The 27,269-nt window shown below is 43.8% G+C and overlaps 1 protein-coding gene across 4 annotated transcripts; it reads left to right on the top strand.

Annotated features, from left to right (window-relative positions):
- The first annotated feature begins 463 nt into the window (after nucleotides 1-463).
- On the top strand, nucleotides 464-27,045 carry yes1 (YES proto-oncogene 1, Src family tyrosine kinase). Of its 4 annotated transcripts, none has more exons than XM_034289390.1 (12): nucleotides 464-648; nucleotides 12,140-12,427; nucleotides 13,921-14,020; nucleotides 14,729-14,827; nucleotides 15,393-15,496; nucleotides 15,796-15,945; nucleotides 16,777-16,932; nucleotides 19,039-19,218; nucleotides 21,437-21,513; nucleotides 21,881-22,034; nucleotides 23,789-23,920; nucleotides 24,941-27,045. In XM_034289390.1, the coding sequence occupies exons 2-12, from the start codon at nucleotides 12,148-12,150 to the stop codon at nucleotides 25,147-25,149; spliced, it is 1,641 nt and encodes a 546-aa protein (XP_034145281.1). In that variant the 5' UTR covers nucleotides 464-648; nucleotides 12,140-12,147; the 3' UTR covers nucleotides 25,150-27,045. The 4 variants fall into 4 exon arrangements, with proteins under 4 accessions (XP_034145281.1, XP_010883752.1, XP_034145282.1 ...); XM_010885450.4 differs by lacking the exon at nucleotides 464-648 and adding an exon at nucleotides 655-978; XM_034289391.1 differs by lacking the exon at nucleotides 464-648 and adding an exon at nucleotides 1,400-1,485.
- Nucleotides 27,046-27,269: the final 224 nt, after the last annotated feature.

Genomic DNA, 27,269 nt, shown 5'->3' with positions numbered 1-27,269 from the left:
TCTCCTACTGGTACAGGGTTAGTTAAAGTTAGGGTGAAAAATCGGGTTAGGTTTAAATTTAGAGTAACATGTAGGCCTACCGGGCAAGTCATTGTAACAGTAAGCAATTGCAGTGAGTTGAACTGTAATTACATAAAGGTGTGATTAATGCGTAACCACATTGTCAGCTACTTTCGTAATCCCGATGCTCAAAAGGACTTAAACTAAATTGGGTAGAATATTAGTGTCTCAACAGGAGCATACAGGGAGAGTCCGCAGGGGAGCTCAGTTGAGTTTGAGAAGTTTAGCCCTTGGCTAACCTTGCGGCTTATCTAACACAAAAGATTTAGGCTAACTGCTCTACACAAATAGTAAAGATTGGCCAGTAGAAGGCGATAGAATACCAGTTTTGGGGACATCTTTAAATTGATAATTGTATCAATCATTAATAAACAAATCAATGAAAGCCACACTCACACGGTATACAGACGCATTTCTGGTAGAAACAATTACATCTCCGTTTTAATGTTTTTATTTTATTCGTTGGGACTGTGATGATGATCTAGCCTTTGTAGACGCGTGTCTTGCAGGGTTGGTATCTCCAGCTGCGGCGTCATTCCCTGGAGTCGGGTCGGCCATGTTGTAGAGGGGGTTGATGCAAGTTTAGAGGTAGGAAGTGTGGCTACAGGCACAGCGTTACTTTTGGCGACTTCTTTTGTCATCATGTTGCTGGATACATTTTGCTGGGTTTTTATTATTTGAGGTTTTTGGTCGGTGTCATTCCGTTAATTTATGTGCTTCGACATTCGTGTTGCTTTGATTTAACTTATTTGATTCACCGAGCACAAAAACGATTGAGAAAGACTGCTGTGTTGGAGGGAGTCGGGATGGGGGCGACTGTGATTTCAATGTTGGAATACTAGCCGATTTTACGTCGATCCCATAAATAAATTGGAAATATAAACCCAGGCGCATGTGACACGGTTGGATTTCTAAAAGGTAAGAGTGTTTACAATGAGAGAAAAATAAATAGCAAGTTTTCGATCGAGGCTTGTGGGCCCAACAGCCTTTTATGATCGATTTTTCAGAGCATTGTTTGCATTTTTTTCTTTTGACCTTAAGAATGGCCTTCCATAGGCCTATAACCTATTGTTAAATACACAGTAGTAAACGTTAAAACCTGTCTTGGGTAGGTCTATAGGTTTGGCTACCTAGTTCATTATTTGTATATCGTCTTAGCCTGTAATTTAAGTTTTTTTGTAGATTTTTTTTGTAGCTCCTTAAAGCCTGCATGTTTGATACGAAAAACGGACGTTTCAGGAAATAGCTTGTTCAAGTAATTTCTCAAACACCGACAATCAGTTCCTGGTGGATAATCACGGTTGTCCATTTTGCTGGACGGTAGTGTCCGACGTCGCGAAACAGCTGTTCCAATTCCAAACACATGGAACTGCTAACTCAAGCAACAATGTAGCATTGTCTTGACTCTATGACCACATTGCCATGGTAATTATAACAAATCTTATTCCTGGTTGTACTGTCCCGCGAAAGTTGCTAATAGTTAATTAAATTAAGGCTAAAGTGGTTAGGCTAAATAATGTGCATCTGCAGGCTACATGTAGCACACTCTAATATAATCTCCAGTATGGCGAATAGAGGCATGAATTACCTCTAATTCGATTTACTTATGATCCTCTGGTAGTCATCCCTTAATGAATATAGGTCAATTTGCTAGAAGGTATTGAATACTAAGACTAGCTACCAACTCCACCCTATGTTAAAAATATCTGAGGCCTACACTTCAGCTTGTTAAATGGCCAAATAGCTTTCCAAATCTAAGGAGAAAGAGGATGTTTTGAGCGAAGTGAGTTCATTTGAGAGAGCTACGGATACAAAGAACTAGGATACAGGTAAAATACTATGTCTGAAAGGTCCAAGGCCTTTAAGCATTGTTATGTCTGCTTTTGGCCTTTGGATTCAGAGCAACCTACATATTACCAAAGCCCCAATTGTTAACCCCTAGTCTTTACAAAGACACTATGATGCACCCTGTTGGATGAATCAACAGCCATGACTGACCTTTGATGCATTAGCTGAGTGGGGTCATGTTTTTATACCAGCATTAGCCTATTTATCAGCTCTTTAGCATTCAATGTAGTTGATTTTCACTTCTAAGCTTGTTCCACAGTTTATTCATTATTCCCCTCTAAACATCAGGGGTGTGCAAGGATCAGGTAGAAACAAAAAACCTTTAGCAGCCACAGCGTTTGGTGTTGTGGAATGAATAAACCCTGACAGGCTTCGGAAATTGTTGAGTAAGATTTGTGTCCCCATATTCCATGTGATATCAGTTGCACTTAATGCCACACCACACTAACAACCACGTTTTTGGGTTACTAGGAAATAAAATGTTAACCGCACGCTAATAGGCGTTACACTCAACCAGAGTGGTTGAGAATGTCGCTTACAGTGGGTTCATTGGTGGAAAGGCTTGGCTCATACTCTATACAGTCAGCATAAGTGAGTGACAATTCCCACCCTATTCCTGTGCCTTGTAGTGAGTATATCGGTTAGATCTGGGACCAATGTATTGTCGCTGACTTGCTAAGAGCATGGTGCTTGGTACACCACTACGAAAAAGGATGGTACATATATGCACACACTTCTGTAAAATAACGTCTGCTAAATTATTTGAATATAAATTTAGGGTTTGAAGCTGTTGGAAAAGCCTGAATGTTCTGGCCTTTCTCCATTATGAGCTGTTCTTTCGGTAGGCTGTTCAAGCTGGAAGATGGGAGAGCAGGGCCCCAGGCACCATGGATAGAAAACGGACTAAAGTAATTACTACCCAAACTTCAATTAGATGCCCTCATTTTTGTCTGCTACTGGGAACACCATTGAATATGACCCTGATGCCTTGGTTATGCTAAGGGAGTTGATGTTGTTTGTCTGTGTCCTAAGGCTTAGCAGAGAGATAATTGTCACATGTGGAACCATGGAAATTGAGGGAATTCTTCTTTACACCAGCGTGCCTATTGCTGGAGAAAGTAGCATAGGATGTTCTTAAGCCTTATCGCTCCTTCAACAACGTTTAGTCCGTGGGTGGCGTCAAGGTGCACTTGTGTACATTGGCGTAACCAAACGCACTGTGTAAGGAAAGTAATGGTGTTGTAACTCACATCCTAATAACACACATTGGCCCTCAGGGCCAATTTTAAGGAGGCATTGGTGGCTATGACTGCCTGTTTCCGGCTTTCATTGTATAAAATAAAATAATTTGAGTCACCTCCAGCTTCTAAAAGCATGAACTTTAAAGAGTGAACTCCTGTCCTCAGGAAGTCCACCAATGCCGGCCTATAGAATTAGGCCTTTCTACTGTCCTTTCAGTGATGAGACCATGAGTAAGCTGTAGCTGACCTAGAATTGGCAAAGGCATACAGGTATTCTGCAGGGTTGGCAGACTGGCACAGTTTCAGAAGCGTAGAGGGGATTTTATACTGTCTTTGCCAAGAGTAGGGTAGGTGGTTTTTGAACAGCCATAAAAACCACATCCTTAATAATCACAGCAGTATTTATAGTAAGCTACTTCTGCTTCCAAATTCATGTTGGGCCTGGTTTCGCGTGCCCCATATATAAGAGGAATACATTAGTCCTATTTCTTTATTCAAGCTGATAGAATATTGTCATCAAAGGCGATCCATCTTCTTCCCATTAAATATTTATCAAAGCTATAGTACGCATATACGCTTGTTGCTAAGTACCACTGCAGTTTCACATGACCACTTTAAACCCTGGCATTGGAGGAATGTGGAGGAAGCCATGGCATCTGTTGGCGGTTTGAGGTACAGTAAAGCATGATAAATCTCTCTGGAACCTACCGGTCTACAGTTGTTGTATAAGCTGTTAACAGCAGTCCGCAGAGGGTAAGGATCCTTTCTCACACACACCCAGTTGCTGCGAATGGCCCATGTACACGCCGCTAACTCCATTGTGTACTATCCTTTCAAGCCTTTGGGATAGTACACAATGCATAACAAGTCAGTTAATGTCTTCGTCATCAATAAAAATCAGTGATGTATGTGATTAAACCCAGACCATTCATTTGTAGTATGTCAGGCATCCACTTAAGTACTTTTTGTTATTTAGTAGACACTCCCATCCTGAGCAACTCACAGTAGTGAGTTCATTTGTCTTCATAATATATTTAACAAACCAAATAAGTGTTGTTTTTTTCACTTCTCCATCAATTGCTTGAAGTCCTCAGGATGCATAGAAGTATCATTCAGATGATCTTTTGGCTGTACTGAATGTGTGTATTCAGCAGTGTGTGTGTGTTTTTACCCTCGTTCCTCTCAGTGAAAGCCACAGCAGGTGGCCTGGAGCACAAAGGCCCGGCGGAAGGAAGTCCGGGGCCACAGTGATCTGTCCGTTTCTCACTGACCATCCCAGTGTTCCTTTCATTTGAGTGTAAGACAACATGGTATTCGAGTCTCTCTTTGCAGTGGGCTTCAGCCTGGCTGACTGAGTTTTTGCTCTCTTGCCAACTCCTGTCATTCGAGACAATGAGAGCAATAATACACACTGATCTGAAACCCATCATCCTATCCTCAAATATCTCTACCATTCGCTCAAACCTGTCATTTTGAGCAAAAGGTCTACATGCTGTTTAATGGTGGACACATATCTGCACATATGTGTTATCAGGCCAGGGGCTTTTGTGAAGCTTGTGTGGAATTCCCACTTGTCTCCCAGAGTCAGGAGAAGAATGGGCCGGCTGAAGGAGACAATAGAAAGAATCTGAATTCCTCAGCTGTGTACAGTAAACTACAGTTCAGTTTTGCCAATTTCAGCAGAATTGGCGAAGATATTATGTCATTTAGTTTCAGTGTGGGTTTTTGTACTCCAATATCTCTACATAATTTTTCAGATTATGTGTTTCAGTGATCTGAGATTTACAGTAAACACAAAATCCCTTTTACACTAACTGATGACAAGCGGATTCTCCTCTGTTTTCATGTGGATTTAAGGTGACTATTTTCAATCCTCTACGATTAAAACTTTCATTGAGTGACTGTAACCTCTGTTGGTACGCATCCAAACACAACTGAAGTAATTTGTGGCTTAAAATAGAGCTTTAAATAATAACTCCTAGCTGTCATTTGCTCCTTACCAGCCCGACTGTTCAATCTGGGCTGACCAGGATAACTTATTGCGCTTTTCCACTGAATGTTACTGGCTCAATTTGCCTCGCCTCTACCCGCTTTGGGAGCTTAACCACTGCACTGTACCAGCTCGTCAAGGCTTGCCTCGGTTGGTTTTCCACTGCAGATAGTACCCTGTACCCGCCCATCACTGGAAAAGTGCAGTAGCGCCTCCTCCAACACGACACACACCGGAACATTAACGGAGATATCGTACATCTGATACCGGCGAAAAGCCAGCATTTCCTGGTTAACGTAAACCCTGCAGTGAACAGAAAAATCTATATAACTCCATTAATTTAATTTTAAATTGACAAACTTTGAACGTAAAGTGGCAAATCAAAAGTAAACTAAATCTGGATAACATGGTCGCATACCCTGTTTGAAAATCTGTGAAAACGCAGAATAGAATTATTGCCCTGCAGTAAAAAAATATGACGTAACTGCAATGTTACATCTCGGTTAAAAAGTATATATAATTGCCTTATTAATTGCTGTCTATAATACCACGTCGACTGACTAAAGAGTAGCCTACTGTACACAAGGCAACGTTTAAACTGGTAGTAGCGAGGAAGCACGCTTGAGCAGTAACTTTAATCTTAATACATTGCAAGAAAGATTGGTAGGCTGCTTCTGTTTGGCTTGACATTACTATTTTGACCAGTCCAATGTGTCCCAGATAGTCTGTAGAAAACCCCAGGAGGAAAAAGACGAGGTATTTTTGTTGGCTACAAAACAGTGCGTATTTATGGGTCTCTCACGGGGATAATGAGTTGATTTCAACGCCAGTACGTGGGAAATACGATGGCTCAAATTCGTGAGTCTGGTCCTATGCACTGGCACTGAAATTAACCCATCTCAATGCAAGGATTCCTGGGACAGACCCTCAAAGACGCGCCGTTCTCATATCTGACACTGGATGGCTAAGAGTAGAACGGCTTGTTTTGCTTTGCTGCACACTTTGAGTCACTCTTGTCAAATCAGATATATCCTGCGTTTCTACATCACTTTTGGTGTCGTCTCAGCTCGCTTGGACCCTCCACGAGGCAGGTACTAAAAAAAGTATCTGTTACCAGATACTATCCCAACTTTTGGCCAGTGGAAAAGCAAAAAAGGCGAGCCGAGTCGAGCTGGTACCATGCAGTGGAAAAGCTCCCAAATCAGGTACAGTCGAGGCGAGTTGAGTCGAGCCGGTACCATGCAATGGAAAAGCGCCATTAGGTCCCACAGGAGCCTTTAACTCTTGTGTGTTCTGTGAGGTCTAAGCCCTAGGTGAGATGGGCACACCAGAGGTGAGAAGGTCAAGTGGCCTCAGGTGGAGGTATAAATCCCGGCCCTTATGCTATTAGCTCTAGTGGAATTTTCCACTAGGTACAGCTTTAGCTATCCCTCTCCACTTCTCGGGGGGAAATATGAAACTGACCCAAAGTCAGCGGCCTGAGGCAACTTCACTTCAAACTAGCCAATGCATTCCAAACATACTAGGGTGTTATTTGGGCTACAAGATCGATCCAATCAGGACTACACTTGAGGACAAAATGTATAGCGCTTTCTTCAGCTTGCTAAATTGACATTTTTGCAATCTTCTGAAGCAAGCTATTCCTAAAACTTTTGCGGTTTGCAATCAGAATGTTTTTATTCAGACAGAAGAAAGTTCACTTTGACATAGATTAGGAAGGACAATTTTCAGCAGCATCTAACAGAATTATTTCAACACCAACTTAGGGTTTTACAAGGCAACTCATCTGTGGTCTTCATTTCTACAAACTGCCTTTCTGATCAGAAGGGGGAATGTTTGATGGTTGTATGTTTTGCTATTTCAGCTCTGCGCCTCACCCATTTACAGTAATATTTCCTGGTGGATTTTAACTGCTTGCTAAACTGGTTGAGACTACTGGAAATACTTTCATGTATGAGTGCTATTATAGGTTACATGCTGAGGGCAACAATATGCTGTCAGTAATTAGAACATGTTACTAAATTTGGCTCTAAGTCAACGAACATATTGGCAGTGTTATTTACTATTTTTGGCTCTGTAATGTACGAATAATCAGAGCCTCTGAGCATTTTAGATCCTTGGAGTTGATGGTTACTTGAAGCAAATTTTTGACCTCAGGTTCTTGGAAAATCATGAGAGCATCACCAATGCCTTTCAGTTTAGGCAGCATTTTTCACTTTCTCTTTGTTAGTTAATTTGGTGATTGCCTATATGAGAGCATGCGGTGCTTATTTACAAGCATGCTGGCTCCTTTGAAACTTGCTTTAACTGGCCCATGCTCCAAACAACGTTGTAACCTTTTAAAACATTTTTTACTGCGATTATATCCACAACAATGTCCAAAAATCATATTGTTTTCATATACCTTTAATTTTTGTCAAATCCATTGGTATCTCTGTCAAAGCTAGTCAAACTTCAGAGCTGAAATCATAGGGCCTTTAAAGAAATCGAGGGGGAGAGAGTCTCAACACGGTGGTCTGGTCAGACTAAAATAACATTCTTTCTGAAGGTGTAGGCCTAGGCTATTCAACTCTCGACTTGTAATCTTGAAAACCATAACATGCAAGTACACGTACAGTGAGTAAACATTGAGAAACATGAGAGGTGACTGCCATTTAACCTAGAGCAAGGATAATGTTTTTCAAATACACTTCTGCTTTACCTGTCGTTATCCCTGCTCTGAGTTGATCATTATTGTCAGAATGGTCTCTAGACTGATATATGCAGAGGAGACTCCAGTGCATCGTGCCCTGCCTTATTTGTTTTTTCTGCTAATCCTCTCTGTGAGCAACTCTGGTTGGTGTCGAATAGTATAAAGCTTATGGTCTAAACCTATCATATAATTACGCATGTGGGCTGCTTTGACTGTGGCCTGTGCTGATAGCCAGAGCCTGCCCAGCCACCCCAGATCAGGTCATCCAAGCCAAAACTAGGAAAGAAGGAAAAGAGATCTGAAAGAGATCCCACTGTCAGGGGCAGAATCAGTTAGATCCCTGGGAGACTGTTATTGGATCGCTACTAACAGCAATGGAGGATCTGATTCAAACCGGTGGAGCAAGGGGAATAACAAGCTTCTTTTACGTTGGTGGATCGTCGCAGTAAACATTAGCATAGTGGAGGTCGAAGGAGAACCCCTGAAGCAGAATGCGGATGGGCTGACGCTGTAAGCCCCCCAGTCGTCGAGGCCTTATCTGTTTTTCAGATGCTTCCATCCCCCCAACCTCTCTCAACCAGGCACAGACCCACACACACCAGCCAGGTCTGTTCATATATGGCAGTGGGCTGATATTTTGGTGCCGTCATCCTCAAAGGCTTCCTCGTAATCCAGCATGCTGTTGTTCAGGGGAGTCACTCGCTTATGTCTCTGGTTTCTCTCGCCAGACCCTTTTCTAGGCTTACAGTAACCCATGTGAGCAGAGTTTGGCACAGTGTCCCAGCCTTTTCTCTGACTCAAATACTAATGTCTTTTTTTTATCTCTACATTCAGGGCAAATCTGCCTCTCTGTTTGCCACGCAATGGGTATTTTGCTTGGCTTAGCATTTGTGTTGAGGAGATGGTGGGATTAATACGTAAAAGCATGACATGAGATATGGAGGAAAAAACAATCACTTTTGAATGCTGTACTGGGTCTGTTTATGGCCATGGCAGTGTGAACCTGCCACTCTCTGGGCCCATTTACTTGGAAAATGATAAGTGTGTCTCTTAGGCTATGGGTTAGGGGAGAGGCTTTTAAAAATGAATTGCTTGGTGCCAAATATCATGTTTCCTTCCTGCTGTTTTTTCCCCAGTTGGGTTTACAAACCTGAGTGGTGTCGTTTATATACAGAGCCTCTCCAGTGGTGTCGTTTATATACAGAGCCTTTCCAGTGGTGTCCTTTATATACAGAGCCTCTCCAGTGGTGTCCTTTATATACAGAGCCTCTCCAGTGGTGTCCTTTATATACAGAGCCTCTCCAGTGGTGTCCTTATATACAGAGCCTCTCCAGCGGTGTCCTTATATACAGAGCCTTTACATATTGGGGTCCGTGCCAGTCCTAAAACAAATACAGTCAGTTTCCTATTTGTGCTTGCAGTCTCTGCCTGTCTAGGTGACTTAATGTGATCTAATGGCGAAATTGTCAGTTGGCTAGCTGTTTTGAGAAGAGTGCTGCACCATTTGGCCTTTGTTGGATACAGATGTTTTAAGGCTGCCACTATATAGCTGGCCTGGAACTGCGCCTTTATGGTGTGGCAAGTTAAATGCTGACACTGAGTCTCTGGTGGACATGGTGAACTTCAAACCGACCACAGTCCAACCAACCGAGACCAGCAGGCCGTCTCAAGTTAAAGGGGATATGTTAGACACTCTTAAAGGGATGGCTGGTTCCTTACTTGTGCAGCTGACAGAATGTCTTTGCCTCCGACCTGAACATCTGAGATTAATATGGATCTTTTTATTTGCATATCTGCACTTGCTTAATGTCAATGTATCGGCTTCCACTGAGCACTTGTATATTTCTAGAGAGCTACTGATGCACATTGCGAACCATAGCATACCATTTATTGTGTTACATTTTGAGTGAAGTGCCCCAATTCTTTCGACAAGCTCCTGTGGTTTGCCCGTTTTTGTTGGTTTACTTGGCAAGTCGGCAGCTTACGAACTCTGTGAACTTGTCGTTCTCTTCCTGTCTTCTGCACAAGTATTTCTGAATCATAGGGGAGACAAATACTGGAATAATACAGGTTTTCCAAAAATCCCAGTAGGTATATTCTTGTAGAGGGAATAAGCTGAACATTAAGGAAATTAACCTGGAAAATGTGGCTAACTGCATGGTATCTATCATCTGAGTTGTTGCTGCTGTCTGACAGCATAGTCAGTTTTATACTGATTTAACCATTTGATTGATGTAAATCAAAGTTATAAAGAGTAAGGTGCCCATCAGCATGTTGCCCATCTACAAGTAAGTTTCATAATAAGAAACAAGCCGAGCGAGCAAGCTTCAGATATTTTTGGATCTCCTGTTAAAACAATATAAAATCTTTCTATTGAGACCGTTGTTTTCAGATAAGTCAAGACTTCCCTGACTGGAGTCTGAGTGTAGCTGATTTACTTTACTGGGCCTTATCACCAAGGAATGCCTAGACATAACATTGTTCAATTCTGTTGGAGGATAGAATGACACTCATGCAGATGGTGATCATGCAAACGTAGATCTGTTGATCTTTCGACAAATGGTTTTGCACAAGGTTGCTGATGATTTAAGTGCACACATTCTTGCATGTTTTTTTTTTGTTGCAGTAATGGAATTTCACTTCTGCCAATTGATACAGCATGATGGGCAGTGTGCGTACTTAAGGAGGGGGTGCAAAATTTGGCTGTTGGCAATGTTTTGATACACATTGTGACATTTGAGACCCAAAAAGCTTCAACATTTCTCAGAATGATTTCATGAACCTAGTATAGAACAGCATTTTAATTGTTAAACATATAACAAGCATATTTAGAGCTTCAACACAACATGTATGTAGTTATTGGATACACTTTGTTGGCATACATGGGACAAGGTGAACAATTCAATTGGAAAACAAACTGAAATCTTTGAGGGGGAAAAATAAAACATCGAAAATAATAACCTGGTTGCATGAGTGTGAAAACCCTTCAACTAATACTTTGTTGAAGCACCTTTTGATTTTATTACAGTACTCCGTACTTTTGGGTAGGAGTCTATTAGCATGGCACATCTTGACAAGGCAATATTTTTCCACTCTTCTTTGCAAAAGCGCTCCAAATCTGTCAAATTGTGAGGACATCTCCTTTGCACAGCCCTTTTCAGATCACCTCACAGATGTTTAGTTGGATTCAGGTCTGGGCTTTGGGCCATTCCAAAATGTTAATCTTCTTCTGGTGAAGCCATGCTTTTGTGGATTTGGATGTGTGCTTTGTGTCGTTGTCGTGCTGAAAGGTGAACTTCATCTTCAGCTTTCTAACGGACACCTGAAGATTTTGTGCCAAAATTGCCTGGTATTTCGAACTGTTCATAATTCCCTCCATCCTGACTAAGGCCCCGGTTCCAGCTGAAGAAAAACAGCCCCAAAGCATGATGCTGCCACCACCACGCTTCACTGTGGGTATGGTGATCTTTGGGTAATGTGCAGTGTTGTTTTTGCACCAAACATACCTTTTGGAAAAGAAAAAACTTATACCCATCCTACCCCATAGCCCATTCATATGAAGAATACGGGTGATTGTTTTCCTGCAGTTCCTTTAATGTTGCTGTAGGCCTCTTGGACGCCTCCCTGACCAGTTTTCTTCTCGTCTTTTCATAAGTTTTGGAGGGACGTCCAGTTCTAGGTCATGTCTCTGTTTCTCCACTTGATGATGTCTGTTTCCACTGTGTTCCATGAAATATCTTAATTCCATGATTGGTTAATTCGGAACACAGCCACATCCCAGTTATAAGAGGGTGTGCACACTTATGCAACAAGGTTATTGTAAGGTAATTATTTAAAAAAATTACCCCTGGAAGATTTCAGTTTTTCAATTTAATTGTTCGCATTATAGGTTACATTAAAAGCTAAAAAAGTTCTGACATGATTTCTTTGTCTCGTTCTTTTACATCACAAAAACCTGGCATTTTAACAGTAGTGTGTAGACTTTTTATATCCACTGGAAGTGTCCCACAGTCTTCTTGGGAAGAATGATGCTGTACACTACGTGGCAATGGTCTAAAGCCTCATTCGCAATGTATGTCTATACAGTGTATGTCCTAGTCTCTCAGTCTAGTTCCGCAACGGATTGGACAATTGTACACCATCCTGAACCTGCAGTAAAGCTGCCATGACAAAGGCAAGGCAGTTAAGGGGAACATGACATCTCAAAATCGGGAGGGGAACACAATTGTGGTAGAATTTGTCATTTAGCCATTCTATCTTGAAAACTGAGCTCAAGCTAACTAATGTTGTCTACATATTTCTCTCCAGAAGTGACCATGGGCTGCATCAAGAGCAAAGAGGAAAAAGGCCCCACCATGAAGTATCGGCCAGATAATGCTCCACCCTCTGATGTCGTCGGCCCCCACGTTGGCCATTACGGCCCTGACCCCACCCAGCTGCAGCAGAACCAGTCGCCCCCCTCGGGTCCCGCCACAGGTTTCAACCCCCACGCCATCACCCCGTTCGGAGGAGCCTCCTCCATCATGACCCCATTCGGAGGGGCATCGACCTCCTTCTCTGGCGCTCTCCCCGGCACGTTCCCCGGCGTCGTCTCTGGTAAGACACTCGCCCGCCGTCCACATAATCCTAACTCAAGACCTTCAAGCGTAGCTTTTTAATCTTGCCTTACTGTTTACGGAATCCTGGTTTAAGATCAGCTCGTGCAAGTCATCCATGCCGTCAACGGATATTTGGCACAGCGGATTTATTTTGGTATGTGGGTATCCTCACATACTTTTTCTCCCAACAACAACGCAATACCGCAAAAGACCTCTGAAACGTGTCACTCAAGTCTGCCACACTGACCACAGGTGGCATTTTAAACAAATCGACAAAGGTCTATTTCAAGGGTGCCCTGACAGGGTCTGAAAAGGTCCCAAAGAGAAGGGAAGAAGAGATTGTGTCCTCCCGTTTAGGCGGGATTAGTCTTGTAATCCCTCTCTCTGATGGATTATCTGGTCTTCAGGGAGGGGTTGGGGGGCACAGTAGCATGGCACGGTATTGAGTTCCTGGACCAGATAATGGGATTAGCGTTGGCAGCTTTGCGTTGTTCAGTGGTGTGGGTACGATGAATATGAGCTCCTAGTATGACGTGTGTCATAGAATGCCTTTGAAATGGCCGCCGATGAGGTGCACTACTTTTGGCAATAGCCCTATGGGGCAGTGCCACAGATAGTTCCTCCTCCATAACCTCGGTCCAGTACGCAGAATGGTTTTACACCATAGTGGATTCCCTATCGATATTACAGCTGGGAGATTAGACCACCTGTGCTACGCTTTGATTCTTGTCTTCTTATGCTGTTAGCTTTGAACAGAGTTAAGCATTTCCCAGGCGGAACATGCTTGGCGAAACAACAACCTTTGCCAGACAATTAAATCCCCGCCCCCACTGGTTTAGTCTGCCAGACAAATCAGCCGACACAGTTTGAGTCTTTCTCCCACAGGGATGCCCTTCACAGGATCATACTACAGTCAGAAACCAGCCGGTCATTTCTAACATGCTTCCAATTGTTTTCCTCCTTTAATGCATCAACTTATAGCCAACATTATAGTTTTGCTCAAAACCAAAATAAATGTTACCGTTCTGCTGGTCTAATGAGGGATGAGCCCATGTTTCTCAAATTGACCTATCCCCTTACATGGCCTGCTTTGATCTTAGTTTTGTATGCTGAACATTTTAATGGAGTAGAATTACCAGCAAGTAAATACACGGACAACACGTATTTATTGCTACTAGCCGCTCACACCAAACACAACCATTGAAGCGCCTAAAGATCAAATGAATCTGGGACTGATCTCCTATTGGCAGACTTTGTTACTGTTAATGTTGCGAAATGTCGACAGTCACAAAAAAACTTGTCACGGATGGTCGACATTTATACAAACTATTTGTTTGCTCGGGGAGATATCATGTGCAATTATATTAAAACTTACCTCCACCCATATGTCACCTCCTTTAAGGAATCAAAAGGAATGTTTTGAAGTAAATGTACATACTGTCCTGAAATTGATTTGGACTTTATTCAGTTCTGTGTTATGTTCTTTTTTAGGTGGGGTCACGTTCTTTGTGGCCTTGTACGACTATGAAGCTAGAACCTCGGACGATCTGTCATTCAAAAAGGGGGACCGCTTCCAGATCATCAATAACACGTGAGTTCCCCTGGTGACAACCAGCACACTAAACAGGAAATGGTGTGTTTTTTGATGCATCCTCTGTTTTTTGAGAGCTTCATTTATCGTGAACAGGATCTAATTACAAGTAGCGGCGTGTTGAGGATGTTCAGATCAGTAAACCGAGATGACGCCGGTTTTCTACATGTTTTTCGCCCATCTGCAAGATTGTTCTCCCACCTAAATCTGTGTTTCCACCCAGATCACTGGAGACTTTCATTTATTTAACTGAATCCCTTTCAACACAGATGTGCTATAGGTCACACAACTATCGGTTCTGTAATGCAGTCATAGTTATCTTTGTTCTTGTTAAACTGAATGCAGATTTTTTTGCATGCCTTAATATGGCAACTATCTGACCCACACGGAAAAACCAGCATGTGGAAATCCTCAACATAATCAGACTACTGTTATGATAACCACAGAGTGTTGGAATGCGCAGACAAACTAGTGATGCTTCAGAATGGCCCCAGGGGGTCCCGCGGTCTGAGTTTCTCTGGTATACACACGTCACTGAAGCATTGATTTGAATCCAGAATGTGTGTGTGTATACGTTTATGTGTGCATGTTGGTATATGTGTGTATTTCTAAGTATATTTATAATCTGGTTGGTTCTGATGGCTCTACACGCCCTCCACCATCTCACTTTTTCCCTACAATTCTCTCTTTGCTCTGTTGGTCTTACAGGGAGGGGGACTGGTGGGAGGCCCGCTCCATTAACACAGGGAAGAAGGGTTACATCCCCAGTAACTACGTGGCTCCGGCTGACTCCATCCAGGCTGAAGAGTAAGGCCCCTCGTCCCACCCGTCTCCTAAGCCCTCACCCGGTTAGGACCGTCGGCTGCCCAAGCGGCAATAGAGCTAGGCTAACGGCAGCAGGGTGACTGGCCACAGTCACATGTCTCCGATCACCCGAGGCCTATTCACTTCCATCACTCCTCCGCTCATAAGGCATTTCAGACCGCAGATCCAGGATCAGTTACCCCCTTCTTGCCCCCGTCCATGTAATTGTGTTCAGAGTGATGGAAGAGGTCAACCTGATTCTAAATCTGCACTCTGAGGCACTCCCTTCAGCCACAAATCATGTTAGACACATTAGATGACCGCACTTTATTTATGCTGCATTTCCTTACTATGTTTTAATGTTTGATTATACTGAACAGACGATCCCATTTAGTATTGAGTTATTTAAGGTTCATAAAAATCAAAAAGTGGAATACCACCCCTTCTGGAACACATGAAGTGCATGGGATAGCTGCGGATTCTCCGTGACTGATCTGAGAAGCACCGTCGACCATGAACAGTGTTTTACCAAAGGCTGTTCTCTTTCTGACTCTGTTCCCTCCCTCAGGTGGTACTTTGGCAAAATGGGACGTAAAGATACTGAGAGGCTGCTGTTGAATCCAGGCAACAACCGAGGCACCTTCCTTGTGCGAGAAAGTGAAACCACTAAAGGTGAAGACGATTGGCATGAAATCGTGCCCCAACAACACCATCTCTGGTTTAGAGCAGTCTTTTGTTTTCACCAGCATGTTCCACGTATGACTCCTAACAAAGGTCTGGCCCTTTTTAGATTAAGATAACACTACATTGACTGGTGGGAACTAATCCTCGGTCAGCGGCGTTGTCAAATTTAGCTTGAATATTGCAAGAAAATGAAGTGGGTGTAATTTGAGACCTAGCAGACAAATAAAAGCCTAGATCTTTATACTGTTGTTTGGACTGACGAAGAATGTGGTCAATATTTCCTGCAGGTGCCTATTCTCTCTCCATACGAGACTGGGACGACGCCAAGGGCGACAATGTGAAACACTACAAGATCCGCAAACTTGACAACGGAGGCTACTACATCACCACGCGGGCCCAGTTTGACACCTTGCAGAAACTGGTCAAACACTACACCGGTACGTCCTTGCTCGCTAACCTGCCCTTTTGACAGACTTGCTACTGTGAAAACCGGGAATCCGCCGCTCCTATTCGTTTCAATGAAACCTGGCCGTTAATAAAGACACTGGTTCATCAGAGCTTTCCGACCGCCCGGCGTACCTATTTTTATTTTCTGTTTGGTGAATCTGACACACGGCTAAAGACACAGGACACTTAAATAAACTGTCTGCTCATGCCAGCAAAAAAAGCACACTAGTGTGATTTCCCAGTGTCATTCTCCTTTTCTTTCTGTTCTGTAGTATTGTGGGTTACCTGTAATTGACCCTGCGGTGTTCCCAGCTAGATTAATAGCTTTCAATTAATATTTAATGGAGGCTTTCCGTAGACCCCTAAGTGCCTCCATCTTAACTGAGGGAGAGAGCTTGAATCTCTCTGGCAGAAGCCCTCTTCATAGCGGCATCCCAATTGGGACCCTGTTTTCAGTGCAGAGCACTACTTTCAGCCAGAGCCTAATGGACCCCGCTGAAAGGCTAGCGTACTATATAGGGAGAAAGGGTGCCATTTGTGGTACGGTTACTTTTCTCGAGTGCATTTTAAAGGCAGGAGGTCCAAGCTGTGTTAAACAGTCTCATTCATATTTAATCGGTGTTATCGTAAGCTCGTCTAAATTCCTCAGTATCGCGTAGCCAACAGGGCAAACGTCTAGTGAAGCGTGAAATGCCCCGATTATGCTACGATTTTTCTTAAGCCGTGAGAGGTTTCCTTGTAACTTTTTTTTGTTGTTGTCTGGAATTCACATCGCTGTGTGTTTTTGCCCCCCCCCCCCCCACCCCCTTTCCCCTCCTCAGAGCACGCAGACGGGCTGTGTCACCGGCTGACCACAGTTTGCCCCACGGTGAAACCCCAGACCCAGGGCCTGGCCAAGGATGCCTGGGAGATTCCCCGGGAGTCCCTCCGCCTGGAGCTTAAACTGGGCCAGGGCTGCTTCGGAGAGGTCTGGATGGGTAAGTGAACATGACCGTTTAGACCTGGACAGACATGCAGGGGGTCGGACAAGACAGATGGACGGGTGCACTGATCACCAAAGGTTAGGATCACGGACGATCAGGACAACAATGTGCACAAACGTACTCTGCTGCCGGAACCTTCAGGACGGACGTGGCGGAAAGGGAATTCGAAGTCCCACATATTTATCAAGGCTATTTTCGTCCCCAGCCAGGGAGTCTTTTGCTTCCTGCAGATGCTTTCCCCCGTTTGTTGTATTTTCATTATCTCTAGAGGAAGTAGCGTCGTCTTCGGAGAGATCTCCATTCTATGTTCAGTGGGGAGAACAAGAATTTGTTACACTGCAGATTTTCCCACTTATAAAGCATGTAGAAGTCTGTCATTTTTATCATAGGTACTCTTCAACTGTGAGTGACGTAATCTAAAACAGAAATCCAGAAAATCACATTGTATGATTAAGTAATTAATTTGCATTTTATTGCATGACATAAGTATTTGATACATCAGAAAAGCGGAACCTAATATTTGGCAATTACAGAGATCATACGTTTCCTGTAGTTCTTCACCAGGTTTGCAAACACTGCAGCAGGGATTTTGGCCCACTCGTCCATACAGACCTTCTCCAGATCCTTCAGGTTTTGGGCTGTCGCTGGGCTTTCAGCTCCCTCCAAAGATTTTCTATTGGGTTCAGGTCTGGAGACTGGCTAGGCCACTCCAGGACCTTGAGATGCTTCTTACAGAGCCACTCCTTAGTTGTGTGTTTCGAGTCGTTGTCATGCTGGAAGACCCAGCCACGACCCATCTTCAATGCTCTTACTGAGGGAAGGAGGTTGTTGGCCAAGATCTCGCGATACATGTCCCCATCCATCCTCCCCTCAATTTGGTGCAGTCGTCCTGTCCCCTTTGCAGAAAAGCATCCCCAAAGAATTATGTTTCCACCTCCATGCTTCATGGTTGGGATGGTGTTCTTGGGGTTGTACTCTTCTTTCTTCTTCCTCCAAACACAGCGAGTGGAGTTTAGATCAAAAGGCTCTATTTTTGTCTCATCAGACCACATGACCTTTTCCCATTCCTCCTCTGGATCATCCAGGTGGTCATTGGAAAACTTCAGACGGCCCTGGACATGCGCTGGCTTGAGCAGGGGGACCTTGCGTGCGCTGCAGGATTTTAATCCATGACGGTGTAGTCTTGAAGGAGTCATCTTGAACTTCTTCCATTTTCTAATATTTGCTCCAGCAGTTGTTTCCTTCTCACCAAGCTGCTTGCCTATTGTCCTGTAGCCCATCCTAGCCTTGTGCAGGTCTACAATTTTATCCCTGATGTCCTTACACAGCTCTCTGGTCTTGGCCATTGTGGAGAGGTTGGAGTCTGAGTGTGTGGACAGGTGTCTTTTATACAGGTAACAAGTTCAAACAGGTGGGCTTCTTAAAGAAAAACTAACAGGTCTGTGAGAGCCGGAATTCTAACTGGTTGGTAGGTGATCAAATACTTATGTCATGCAATAAAATGCAAATTTATTATTTAAAAATCATACAATGTGATTTTCTGGATTTTTGTTTTAGATTCTGTCTCTCACAGTTGAAGTGTACCTATGATAAAAATTACAGACCTCTACAAATTATTGGTAAAACCTGCAATAATTTGTTAGTTTATGAAAAAGTTTGACTGGTGGCAAGTAAGTAACAGTGCACGGCACATTTAAAGGCTGCAAACACCTTTTAAGTGTGTTTGCAAAAACGAAAACACATGTAGAGCAGTGTTTACCAATCCTGGCCCTGGGCACACCAAGATGTCTCTCACAGTTGAAGTGTACCTATGATAAAAATTACAGACCTCTAAATGCTTTGTAAGTAGGAAAACCTGCAAAATCGGCAGGTTATCAAATACTTGTTCTCCCCACTATACATTATTCACTATGTAAAATGGCGTTTTATTCCATTTGTAGTGACCTCCTATTGACCATTTTTCCACCATTGGCATTAGACCTACTCAGGGGCATACCAGCGATGTTTCTGCACGCCACGGTTAACTTTCTACTCTTTCTGCTCCAATAAGCAGGTGGTGCCATGGCAAGGCTCCGTAATAACAATCCCGTCTCTGTGCAGGCACGTGGAACGGCACGACCAAGGTGGCGATAAAGACCCTAAAACCCGGAACCATGTCCCCGGAGGCCTTCCTCCAGGAGGCCCAGATCATGAAGAAGCTGAGGCACGACAAACTGGTGCCCCTCTACGCCGTGGTCTCCGAGGAACCCATCTACATCGTCACAGAATACATGGCCAAAGGTACGTACCATCGCACACTTGTTTTTAAAAACAATACACCCCCTCCACACCTACAAATGCATGTGTGTTGCCTGGTTACTCAGTCCCTACACCACTCTGTCTTCTCCACAAGGGTTCTGTCTTCTCCACGAGGGGTCTGAACCTATGCCTGTCAGGGTACACATTCAGGTGCTCTGGTCTGACGGCTTGTGTCAGGGTCAGAACGCACGTTAGTGGAGTCGCCATTTGAAAACACTTATTGGCTTTGATTCTCTGGTTGGTTTCAGACAATTCAACCACCAGTTGGTTTCATATGAACCAATTTCTGAAACGTTTTGGGAGTCGACAGGCAAGCACATACACATGACCCAGAAATCCATCTACTTTGTCGCTAAAGTAGATGTATTTGTCATATAAAGCCAGCCATGTTCATGACACACAGACGCACATACATGTACAGTACATGTGTTGTGTAAGTCATCTGCACAACCAGTGGTCAATGTGTGTGCAAATGACTGGTGTGATGTTGATGGCGATCTACAACTGATCAGATTGGTAATTAAAACATTATAGCTTTCCAGAAGGTTCCTTGAACACATCGGGGCAGGCATGCTCAGTTTGTGTGCATTGGAGTTGAAGAGTCTTATTTATTTTTAAAGTATATGTTGGCACCATGCAAGAGATTTGGACATTAGTTCTTGCACTCCTCCAAAAGCTCTTCAGAAGTGGAATTTGAGAATGTTGGCAGCGCAACCTTTCTGCTATTACACCACGTATTAAACTATCAGAAGTAATGTGGACAATTTCCTCAAAGGAAACATGTTTTTATGGACGTTTTAATTAACGTACCCAGCAGTTTGAAAGTCTGTGGAATTCCCAATGTGGGTTTTGGAGGCCCAAAGCGGAGATGTTTAATTGAAAACTGCAGCAGTTCTGTGGCGAGCTTTCATCTTCTCTGCAATGCGTCTTCCTGTTTCTTTTTATTAGCGATCGAGTGCAATGACCCCGTGTGTACACTTATGTATGTGCTCCTGTGTGTCTTGACCAGCATAACCTGTTAAGGTGTGTGTGGGGGTGGGTGTGTGTGTGTGTGTGTGTATGTATGTGTGTGTGTGTGTGTGTGTGTGTGGGGGGGGGGTGGAGGGGTGGGGGTTGGGGGGGTCTTACTGAACTCATGGGGACCAAATGTGCCCATGAGTATAGTAAAACCAGAAAAATATTTGACTCATTGGGACCTTTTGCCGGTCCCCATGAGGCAAAAGTCAATTTCCGGTTTAGGGTCAAACTTACAATTTATTTCATAGTAAGAGTTGGGGTTTCTTTAAGGTCCAGGTGTTGTTGGTCAAGGTTAGGCATTACATCTAGGTAATGTTTAGGCATAAATGTTACTTTATTGAGGTTAGGGTTAAGATTAGGGCAATGGAGCATGCAATTTCTATTTTCTGGTCCCCATGAGGGTAGCTGTTCAAACTTTTGGGTTTGTGTGTGTTCCAATGTATTCCCCTGTTTCAGTTAATAGAACAATGCCTCCCTATCACACTGAGGTAAAGTAAATATCTGTGTTCCAAATGGCATCCTATTCCCCTCTGTGTCAAAAGTAGAGCACCATATTGCGGTGCTAACTTCATCAGCTGTTGTAGTCTTACTTAGTTTGATCCATCCTGTGCACATTCAGAATTTTGACGTTATACACAGTGAGGCACATTCAACCCTGTCCAACCACAGTAGGCTTGTTTTAGCGAACTGTTTATACCAAGAAAAGAGTAGAAAGACTAAATGGCTGCCTAAATGAACATTGCTTTAGCGGGAATGCTCTGCCATTTAGGCACACATCTCAACGGTAATTTGGATACATGTATACAAACTGCCTAATTCTGATGTGTTTGACACTAATTGGTTGTATGACCAATCAAATCCGTGCTGAAACGAATCGGATGAGTCCTCAGAAGACCAATTGGTACCAAGAATCTGGCTGTCTAAGAGCCTGCCTATGATCCGTGCACAAAACATAGACACAAGCGGCTAACGGCAGAAAGCCTTGGTGTTTGAGTTTATGGCCAGTAAGGGAATGAATCACACCTGAATGTTGTAGCCTCTGAGTGTTGTTCTAAAATGTCAATGTCACGCTATTGCCTTTCATTTCGGGCAAAGAAAAACTTTCATGGCGGTGCGCTGGCTACATTTTGTCGCTCGTTCCCCGGCATAGTAACATGTGTTGACAATGGTGTTGTTTTTGTAGGAAGTCTTCTGGATTTCCTAAAGGAGGGAGATGGTAAATTTCTTAAGCTTCCGCTACTGGTGGATATGGCAGCCCAGGTAAGTCAAACATCATCCTCTCAGTTAATGCCTCTGTATTTTCCCATTGTCTTTCCACTGAGGATAGGATTAACGTATTTTGAATTCAGCGCCTGTAGAACAACAAACACATATCCCATCAGGATTTATCTCTACCACCGGATTACATGCTGCGTGCAAGTGTGTGTGTGTGTCCTAAATTACACTCTTCCCTGTTTGGCACACTTTTAATACTACTGCTCTGTAGGGCTCTGATCTAAAGTAGTGCACTAAACAGGGAACAGGGCGTCATTTAGGATTGAATCTCAGGCGGCTGCTCGGAGTGTGACCCATCAATGATTAATGCCTTTCAAGCAGCATGTTAAAAGCCCTGCTCTGTGTTGGCCAGATCGCAGACGGTATGGCTTTTATCGAGAGGATGAACTACATACACCGGGATCTGCGCGCCGCTAACATCCTGGTCGGGGACAACCTGGTCTGCAAGATCGCCGACTTTGGCCTTGCCAGGCTAATCGAGGATAACGAGTACACGGCCAGACAAGGTTGGTGGGAGCACGGATTCCAAAATGGCCGGGCATTCGAACCATGTGTCACCACTTCTCTGTCCACTTCACTGTGGTGTGGGTTTGAATCCCATTTCAGAAACAACTCTCTCCCCTGTGTGTCACCACTTCCCTGTCTACTTCACTGTGGTGTGGGTTTGAATCCCATTTCAGAAACAACTCTCTCCCCCGTGTGTCAACACTTCCCTGTCTACTTCACTGTGGCGTGGGTTTGAATCCCATTTCAGAAACAACTCTCTCCCCCGTGTGTCAACACTTCTCTGTCCACTTCACTGTGGTGTGGGTTTGAATCCCATTTCAGAAACAACTCTCTCCCCCGTGTGTCACCACTTCTCTGTCTACTTCACTGTGGTGTGGGTTTGAATCCCATTTCAGAAACAACTCTCTCCCCCGTGTGTCACCACTTCTCTGTCCACTTCACTGTGGTGTGGGTTTGAATCCCATTTCAGAAACAATTCTCCCCCCCGTGTGTCACCACTTCTCTGTCTACTTCACTGTTGTGTGGGTTTGAATCCCATTTCAGAAACAACTCTCCCCCCCGTGTGTCACCACTTCCCTGTCTACTTCACTGTGGTGTGGGTTTGAATCCCATTTCAGAAACAACTCTCCCCCCCGTGTGTCAACACTTCCCTGTCCAGTCTATATTTGATGGAAAAAAAAAAGGAGGCACAACAATGGCTGTAGGGACTTTGGACTTCCCAATCAGCCAAGGTGTGTCTGGGTGGAAAGAGGCCAAATGAGGTCTGTATAGCGCCCAAACAACCAATTAAACATGAGTTCAAGGCTGCTGACACACAGGCAGACTCTTTGAGGACCCCCCCCCCCCCACCCCTTTTTGTGACCACATCATATTGATAAATAAATAAACCTTTATCCTTGGTGGAGGCCATGTACTCTCACCTTTACATTCCTCTGACCAGCCCATGCCTGCATCAGCCAAATACTGTTGGGGATTAAGGAGCGAGTGCACACTTCACAAAAAAGGAAAGATTGTGGGGAAGCAGCCAATGACGTACCGCTTAAGTATGGCCGTGGTTTGGGGCGGATATACGTGGACCACGGGGCTGGAAAGAGACAGGGAAATACATGGAAGAGTCATCTTACTGGCGTAGATGAAACCCTGTTTTATTTTTTTTCCTCAGACCATGGTAAATTAATGGCGGAAAGCAGATGCTTGTAGTCCCTGTGATTAGCCTCAGTGGGCAAACTCTCTGTCAAGCCTCCGTCTGCTTAACCATTTAAGCCCTGTGGGTTGAGCAGTGAAACAGCGTAGAACAGTTTTTCTCACTCAACACTTTTAAACACTCTGCATTTTTTGGAATGTGACTTGGATTGTGGTATCATAATTTTTTGCAGAGTTCTCTTTGACTGAGAACTCTGCAAGATTCTGTATTGACAATGTAATATTTCATTCTGTAGGTGACTTTTTAATGATGTCGGATTTAAAACATTAAAAGACCAATTATAACCTTTCAAAAAACATAAAAAGCTTGAATTAATTAACAAGGCAGCTGCCCTCAGTTGAGCACGGACAGTGATATTGGTCATTTTCCAGGGGGTCAAGCACAGCTCAAGACTCCCTGGCGGCCTCTAGTGGTAAATAACGCCCTGAACTTGTTTTCCCCTCCTCCCTCTCTTGGTCCTTTCTTTCTTTCCCTCCCCCTCCCCCCTCTTTCCATCTTCCTTTCTGCCCCTCCTCCGTAATCTCGTTCCCGTCCTCCGCTGGGTTGCAGGAGCCAAATTTCCCATCAAGTGGACTGCCCCCGAGGCTGCCCTGTACGGCCGCTTTACCATCAAATCAGACGTCTGGTCCTTCGGCATCTTGCTGACCGAACTGGTGACCAAGGGCAGGGTGCCATACCCAGGTGAGAGAGCAGATGACCTTTCAAATGTACTGCCCCCCCCCCCGTCCTCCGTCCTCCAGCCAGCGCCTGTATGTAATGGGCACCATGTAGGGATTAATGTAGGGACGTAATCCCTCAGCAGCAATGGCAGTCCACAAGACGGTCTGTCCCGTTACGACATGTCAATTGTACGATGCCTGTAGGCAGGTTTCTTGTGGAACTCGGAAGTGTGGATGTAGTGGCAGAAGCAAGCCGGCGCAGTGTGGGCAAGCATGTCATTTGGCGAAAGGCGATCCATCACCACTTATAGCCTGGACTAGCTAATGGTGTCCTAGGAAGTGACACTGTCTGTAAAGGCTGTTTCTTGTCTGCTGGGTAAACACACACATATACACACACACACACACACACACACACTGGCTTAGATTAAAGGAGACCATCTGGTGGGGGCTGATCTAGAGATTGAACCACTCTTGTTTATAACCATCTGTTCAAGAAGTGGGGACGGGGGGGGCACTTGGGGGGGGGGGGGGGGTGGGGTGGGGGGGGGGGGTGTTCTGAAACGCTGACACATACTAACCTCCTGGCTTTTTTTATTCCGTAATAGAATCCGGTGGTGCGATCGGAGCGACGCCACTATGCTTGGCCTCAGTTATTACCGCGACAATGGAATTAAAGGGCAGACCTGGTTTTTGCGGATAATCTCGATGTCTGACGTGACCCAACTCACATGGTCGACTGCACAGTCGTTACAGTTCCCCGCTTTTATTCTCTATTTTACTCTGCCCCGATTGGTTCCGCATAAGTTCCTTAACTAACTAACATAAGGCCTGACCACATCCGGTGTTCCACATTAGACCGTAAACATTAAACCCTTTGGGTCCAAGAGTAAGGTTGCCTGCCCTTTGCCTACAGCCTGAAATGCCCTCTCTTGCTCTAGTTGGGAAGGTTCCTCAGGGTATTTTACAAGAAAACAGAAGCTATTATCCACCCTCGGCCTCTCTCTTTATCACGTGGTCATTCTCTTTTCCCTCCTCTCAGGCATGGTGAACAGGGAGGTACTGGAGCAGGTGGAGCGGGGTTACCGTATGCCGTGCCCACAGGGCTGTCCCGAGTCCCTCCACGAAATGATGAAGCTGTGCTGGAAAAAGGACCCAGACGAGAGACCCACCTTCGAGTACATCCAATCCTTCCTGGAGGACTACTTCACAGCCACAGAGCCACAGTACCAGCCGGGGGATAACCTATAGTCAGGCCTGACCGCTGCGCAGCCCTGGCTAGACCGCTTCACCGTGCAAACGTATCCCTCCGCCCAGGGGGGAGCAGACTCGGATACAGTAGCATGGAGATGAAATACTTTGAACAATGTGCTTCAGAAAAGCCAATTGGAAGCTTGGTTATCGAGTTGCACAAACCACTGCTATCCTTGATGATAAAAATGAATATTTGTTTTATTTCCTTGTTTTTATTTCAGACACTAATTTTCATGTTTATTTTGTTTTTATTTCAGGTACTACAGGTATTCGTTTGTATGACTTTACTCCATTTGTTTCTTTGTGTTTTCTCTTATTCCTCAGTTTTTTCATGTGGTTATAATGGTAATTTTCTTTCTTTTTTAAGTGACCAATCATTCTGTTGTTGTTTTAAATATCTTTGTTGAACTGTGAAAATGGCACATTGGTGAGGGAGAGAGAGAGAAAGCTAGCCCATTAGATAGGGGCCCTCGGAATGAGAACTCTTCGAAATGGAGGATGATAGGGAAGGATGCAAAGAACAGGCATATTTGTTGTGCACTGTGGAAAAACTTCACATAAGATGTTTCCGTACTGTGTTCAGTACATTTAATCAGTTCAATCGGAAAATGCTTTTTTTCTCCTTTTCTGTTTTTCTGAATGATTGACTTGAGTGGTACGGACCAGGAGCAGTTGAGTGGGTCTGTCTTGTCTGCTCATTTTTTAAATTTCATTTCTGTTTGTTACTTTTTGTTATGTGGTTAATTAATTATTCATATCATGGACAGGATTCATGTGAAGCTCTTGCTTGAGTCCTTCAATTACAACTGAGAAATACACTATGGCCATTGTGTTATAGGTACTGTGCTATGCCAAGTTGCATAACCTCTCTAACGATCATTACAGAGTACGAATGAACCATGTCTGCATACCCTATGTTGGACGAAGCGAAGGTTGCCAAGTCAGTTTTTCTTTTTCCCCACTAATTCTTATATTGAGGTATAAGGGTGGAAAGCTGGTCCTAGATAGATAAACCCTGCCCCCTCCCGATGCCTTGAATCACTGTGAGATGGGGAATAATTCACCTATCAGCTGGCAGAGCCCACAGCTCTGTAAAACACTAAGCAACATGCCAATGCAGCTTGTCTACACTACTGGGGCCAATGTTGAAGGATTTGGTATTATGGGCAAAATTTACCTAGGATCTGAATGAGTCAGAATTTTAATATTTGGAGTTAATCACCTGATCTGGCTACGACATGACAGCAAAACCATCTACACATCTGTTAAAGGGGGCTTAGCCTTGTCCTTCACTTACATGGGGAACTCCTTTAACACATGTTCTGTTGGATTTTAGACTCCTCCTCACTGCTCGGTTCATTGTCACACCGGCGCATGGTCGAAAAGGAAACTTTGTGGGAAATGATTGCCAAAGCACCTGAAATCGTTTTACCTACATGTGATTTTATCGTGTGAATACACTTTTATTCAGTCTATGGTTTCAGCCTAGATACAAAGAGGATGAGTTTCGATTCTGATATCTTAAGTTTTAAAGCGGTAGTCAAAACCAGTGAAAAGTACATTTCAAGACTGTAAATGGGGACACTAAGGTGTTATTAATGTTATGGCACATCCACAGCTGTCATTTTACTCCATTGTTTTTGTTTAAGTTGATTTGGTTCAGTGTTACATTTGATTATGCATAGTTGCATAGATGGGGTAAAAACACTGGTTGTCAACTCGGGTTTTAAAGAAGGGCTTTGTACCAAGTCTTGAAATCCTCATTTTATAAACATTGACAATAAAGAGTAGAGTACAAGTTATAAAGTTGGGGGAAATAAATAATGATGGTTTAGATACTAATCTGTAGAATTTGTACAGTTGGAAAATAAAACAATTCTGATTTTAATTTGTGGTATGCTTTGTTTTAATTCTAAGATTCATTTCTACAGTCATCATTGCCAATCCTGTATATCAGTGTTTCTGAACTTCGGGTCCGTAGTGGCATGAAAAAGTCTTATTGATTGGATTGAGGATTCCTTTGTAGATGACTCTCAGGAACACATTTTCCTCTATGCTTCATAGGGCAAGTTTAACATGGTCTGTGGCAAAATCGCTATTGAAAGCCATGTATGTTT

The sequence above is a fragment of the Esox lucius genome, chromosome 21 (genome assembly GCF_011004845.1).
Source record: "Esox lucius isolate fEsoLuc1 chromosome 21, fEsoLuc1.pri, whole genome shotgun sequence".
Classification (NCBI taxonomy): domain Eukaryota; kingdom Metazoa; phylum Chordata; class Actinopteri; order Esociformes; family Esocidae; genus Esox; species Esox lucius.
The sequence above is the reverse complement of the archived record's forward strand: the minus strand, read 5'-3'. Positions and strand labels throughout refer to the sequence as shown.